At 45.6% G+C, this 5,174-nt stretch overlaps 1 protein-coding gene across 2 annotated transcripts; it reads left to right on the forward strand.

Annotated features, from left to right (window-relative positions):
- Positions 1–322: 322 nt before the first annotated feature.
- Positions 323–4,913, forward strand: LOC104615621 (protein-L-isoaspartate(D-aspartate) O-methyltransferase-like). 2 transcript variants are annotated; one of them, XM_010296385.1, is made up of 8 exons: positions 323–455; positions 1,325–1,429; positions 1,958–1,989; positions 2,483–2,587; positions 3,265–3,385; positions 4,023–4,108; positions 4,321–4,490; positions 4,818–4,913. In XM_010296385.1, the coding sequence occupies exons 1-8, from the start codon at positions 341–343 to the stop codon at positions 4,828–4,830; spliced, it is 747 nt and encodes a 248-aa protein (XP_010294687.1). In that variant the 5' UTR covers positions 323–340; the 3' UTR covers positions 4,831–4,913. The 2 variants fall into 2 exon arrangements, with proteins under 2 accessions (XP_010294687.1, XP_010294688.1); XM_010296386.1 differs by lacking the exon at positions 4,818–4,913 and having other exon boundaries at positions 4,321–4,692.
- The last annotated feature ends 261 nt before the right edge of the window (positions 4,914–5,174 follow it).

The following is a 5,174-nucleotide window of genomic DNA, read 5'->3' on the forward strand; positions in this document are numbered from 1 at the left end:
CGGTAACGGGCTTCGTTCCTGCCCCACCACCCAGCCCGTAACGGGGTTTTCGAGAGCTCAGCGTGAAGCAGCTGCTTTAAGTGTGATTTGTCATTTTAACGTGGAGAACAGCAGCTGGCCGGTAACTATTTCTTACAGCTCTTGCCGTAATCAAGGTAATGGTGTTGATTCCCTGAGGCTGAGCATCTGTCCTATGTCATGTACCAACTCTGTGGTATTTTGAATAGTATAGGAAGTGCAGGATCGCATTACAATGAGGAAGGATGCAGTTTTTGGGGTGCCTGTCACACGGCGGGTTTTGAATTCCCTCTCTCAACAGGCCGCCGTCCGTCTCCGTGGGATGAGCTGCCCACTGCCCTGCACCGTGCTTGCACTCATGGGGCTGCTCTTCGCCAGGACGATGGCCTGGACTTCAAGCGGGAAGACACACCCTGAGCTAGTCAACAACCTCTACAGTGAGTACCGGTGCAGGCTCCTGTCCAGAGCACGTCCCAAAGCTGCCGATAGAATCTGTTGGCGCTTCCGGGTGAGGATGTTTAGTGTTACGTAGTGATACGTTGTGGTGCTGTTCATTCTGAAATGGAGTTACTGTTGCCTGAAGTTCAGCATTTGCCCCAGTCTGAACTTGTTCTATTTATAATTGGAAACAAGATGTTATGCCAGAAGTGGCAGGAAAGACTATCCAGGGCCTGCCTTCCACTCCTCTGGAGTGCTAAGTGCGTGACTACCTAAAACGCTGCACAAAGTGACATTGCTCTGAGCCTGTAGATGCTGAGCTTCTTGGCAGCCTGCGCTTCCCCTCCAGTGAAATGCCCTGGGACTGAAGTAGTGCTTGGTGCTACTGCTGCACTCTGGAACGCATTTAAAAATAGGTTTGATTTTCCCCTCCAAGAGTTCTCTCAGAGATGGGGTGTGAAGGGATGTTGAATGTTTGTGCAGTTATCGCTCATAACTTTAGCTTACTCACTGTACCAGTGCTCCTGAAACCTGAACCGGAGTATCCGCTTGCAGGAGTGAAAGTGTGATTCTATTTATCTTTCATTACGTTTGGCAGCCCCAGAAACATTGTGGGTGTAAGTCACCATCCTCTGAGAGAGACTGGGCTGATGGCTGGGACCATAACGTGATTTCATTTGATGTAGCAGAAACTGAAAAGAATGTACTTCCATCCGTGGTTTTGTTCTCTGTCCATTCTCAGATTCTGCAGGTTGAATCCTCCCAGTTCCACTAACTCCCTGAACTGTACTCCCCTCTTCCAAGTCTCTTCTTGCTGCAGGACTCAGGATTTAAGTCCTTTCTTTCTCTGTTTTCCTCCTTCTCCCAGAAAAGGGGATAATTAAATCCCAGCGAGTCTTTGACGTGCTGTTGGCTACTGACAGAGGTCACTACATCAAATATTTCCCATACATGGATTCTCCTCAATCTATCGGTGAGTAACTTAAGGCAAAGTACCACCACTGTTACGGTATGTACGTTGACTGTGCTTGTCACGGCATGAGATGGCTTAGCAGGTCCAAGTTCTCCATGCTAGGTGCCCTTCCCCCAGAGCAGTGGCTGAGTTTTACGGTAGGTCAGGTAGAGAAATTCCATCCACGTTTCAGCTGTGGGATGGAGTCCAGAGGAAAGAACAATACAGCTTTTCCGCGTTCAAAATGTCTGCTGATTGCTCTGAGTCCCACTTCGGGAGTGGAAGCGGGTGCAGGCTGCGAGAGCTACAGAGCGTTTCGGTGAATGAGCTGGGGACTGGAACGCTTGGGAACTGCAGCACTGTGCAGCCATCTTGTGCTCCTTAGTAACCCTGCAGGAGGAGATTTTAAGTCAGTGAAGCGCTTTAATGCGGCAAAAGAGTGTTCTCATATTTTTAGGGAAAAGTGGGGGAGAAAAAAGAACTGTTCACGTTGGTAATTTTATTTGTCATTTCTTTATCACATAACTTTTGTCACTCGTTTCCTTTTAGGATACAAGGCCACAATCAGCGCACCGCACATGGTGAGATGAAACTTTCCACTTTTAACAGAAATGGAGGAAATTCTTTGTTTTCTGTTTTTTATTTTATTTTTTCTTTTTCCTAAATAATAAAATAGAAAGGTGGAACAGATCCCCTGGACATGATTATCATGCTTGTTTCTTTAGGCACTGTATATGTGAAGCTTTTTTCCTTTTAAGAAGAGTTTGCCCTGTAAGCTTTAAGTTGCTTAGACAGGAATTCTGTGCAACTGAGGCTAACCGCTAACGTTGTCTGTTTTTTGCACGAGACCTTTTTTTCTGCTGCTTCACATTTTATTATTGAACCTCTTCCTAAATGCTGTTCTGCAAAAAGATCTTCCAGATCAAACACTTGAATTTCACTCTGCATGTCAGACAAAATCCCAGGTGTACTGTGTTTAGATCAGAGAAGATAATGCTTAGGACAAGAAAAAATTTTAGGAGAGGAAACTAAAATGGGATGTTTCACACCTTCTCGTTCTTCTTGTCCACCCAGCATGCCCATGCACTGGAATTGCTAAAGGATCAGCTTGTGGAAGGTGCAAAAGCGCTGGATGTTGGATCTGGAAGTGGATATCTTACAGCTTGCTTTGCCAGGATGGTGAGCTCACAGGACTCCAGTTCTAGCTAGTAAGGTGCATCAGGACAGGCAGCTTGCCATAGCTGGCATATGCTTTTTGCAGGGAGAAGAGGTGGGAGAAAGGGGTGAGCTCTTCCCAGACCAGCTTGTAGTAAAAAGAAATACAATCACTTTGGGAATCTAAATGGATGCTGTATCTGCCATGAGATGTTTTGTATGTTAATCCAGTTCAGATCGAGAGGAGTGTGTTCATCTACTGTGCAAGCACATTGCAGGTTCTTTTTCATTTGTTTCTTAAGTAGGCACAGTCTGTTTTATTGTTTTTCTAAACTCCTGAAATTACTTTCTGTGAAGTGCTAGAAAGCTGGTCAAGTTACTTTTCTCAGGAGGTCAGTTAGTCAAGAACTGGCCCTGCCACAGACGCTGCTAATTCTACCAAATATAATTATTTCTTTGGAAATTAAGAATTACTAGGAATCCCTGTAGGCAGTGTCTGTGTATCCCTCGAGTAGCTAATATAATTGGGGACTACTCAGCCTTAAAACCAACCAGAAAGCATATTTGCACCTCCTGTTCAGAAACTCTGCTCTTAAGTTTCTTCCTGGAAATTCTCCAATCCCCACAGTAACTTGCCCTCTAAAATACATCTTTATCATATAGGAGGTGTATAGGTGTTTGTCTGCTGTTTTTCTTTTTAGATGGGTCCAACAGGGAAAGCTGTGGGTGTAGAGCACATTAAAGAGCTGGTACATGAATCCATCAGAAACGTCCAAGAAGACGATCCAGCTTTGCTGAGCTCTGGCCGTGTAAAGCTTGTGGGTGAGCTCTCTGGAGTCCTGATGCTTGTTCTCTCCTGTGAACATGCGTTAGCTCTGGCTGCCTGCAGAGCTCTGCTTCTCAAAGCAGCTCTTCCAGTTTGTGCTGATGCTTGCCATGGTGTTGCCAGAAACCACTAGCTAAGTAAACACTGTGCCATACTGACCTGCACACTACCCGTGTAAACTACTGTATTTAATGTTACAGGCAGTCTTATCGTACCTGTTACTCCCTAGTGTGCAGTGACTATCTTAATGCAGTAGGAGATGCTCCTCAGAGGAGTGTGGTCGTGCCACATCTGGGGTTTAGTTTATTTGAATGGGTCTGCACACACTGTTGTGGTTTTGGGAGTGATAACTTGAGTCAGCTCTTTCTGTGTCTGGAATCTTGAGTCTGCACAGAGTCACTGCGTTAGTGAAAGGCCTTCCTGGCTTTGACTGTTCCTTCTTCTAGCATGGCTCAGTTCCAGAAATCTCTCCCCATTTTTAAAAAGTAAACCAACAAAATTAAAATTCCCATCACAATCCTATTACAAAAGTTTTCATCATCTAGATTTCAACTGAAAGTCTGTAGGAAGAATTATTTTTTGCGTGGAGTTATCAGAACTTAAGTCTTTTCTGCATGCTTTTTCCTGCTGTAGTTGGAGATGGCAGGCAGGGATACCCCGAAGAGGCTCCTTATGATGCCATTCATGTTGGAGCAGCAGCAGCAACTGTACCAAAGGAGGTAAGAGTTATCATGCTGGATGTCTGTTGCTGTGGGCTGCCTGCATCTGTGAAAAAACTAATAATTACAGAACCACTGGGCTCTTCTTTTTCTGCCTGTTTTATATTGAGCTGGCAAGACTGTGCTTTTGAAGGTGTCATGACCTTCACAGCATGGCTTATTTCTGTTGTCTCTTTTTGGCTCTGCTGATGCCAATTTTCTCTGCTTGCCAGCTGCTGAATGAATTGAAGCCAGGAGGTCGGTTAATACTGCCTGTTGGTCCCGAAGGTGCAAACCAAGTTCTGATGCAGTACGACAAAACCAGCGATGGGCAGATCATTGAAACGCAACTGATGGGCGTGATCTACGTTCCTCTGACAGATAAGGAAAAGCAGTGGCCTCGGTAAAAATTTGCCCTCCCTTGAGGAATGTTTCTTCCTCGCAGCTGTCCCTGTGAGCTCGCTCGCCCTGACTGCTGGCTTTACTGACAGAGTCCTGGATTCCTATCAAGTGCTGTTTGTAAAAGAGAAGAAAGAGGCTTGGCTGTGGTAAGGCACAGCAGGAGAGCAGGATGTGCTTTCTGTTAGATAGGCCTTGCAGACTGAGGACTCGAGCTTTTCTTTTTTCTTGTTTTGGAGCCTGTGCACTTTCATAAACACTGTAGCCGTGTTGATTCTGTTGCTGAACTGAAGGCCACAAATAGTAACTGTTGGTTTTTCCTTTGCCTCAGGGATGAATTCTGACGGATGGATATCTCTAAGGTCACCTCAGAAAGCTCGTGAATGGGACTTATGACTGTAGCTGGTCTGTATGTTTTGCTTTTTGAAGGGAGGCTTTATCAGTGGATGTGCTTGAGAAGGCCCGTTCTGCTTTTTGCAGAGCTGGTTACAGAGGGATGGAGAAGAGGGTGTTTCTCCAGCAGCAGAGCAATGGGAGGCTCTCGGAGGCCGTGCCTGGTGCAGACAGTGAGTGGGTCCAGATGAGCCCAGCTGTCCTCTCTGATAAGCTGTAGATAACCTCTAGTCACAGAGAATTCCAAAAGCCAACGGGAATACTTAAACCTGCACTAAAAATACTCTTTAATATT

This window comes from Phaethon lepturus, unplaced genomic scaffold (genome assembly GCF_000687285.1).
Source record: "Phaethon lepturus isolate BGI_N335 unplaced genomic scaffold, ASM68728v1 scaffold26691, whole genome shotgun sequence".
Lineage (NCBI taxonomy): Eukaryota > Metazoa > Chordata > Aves > Phaethontiformes > Phaethontidae > Phaethon > Phaethon lepturus.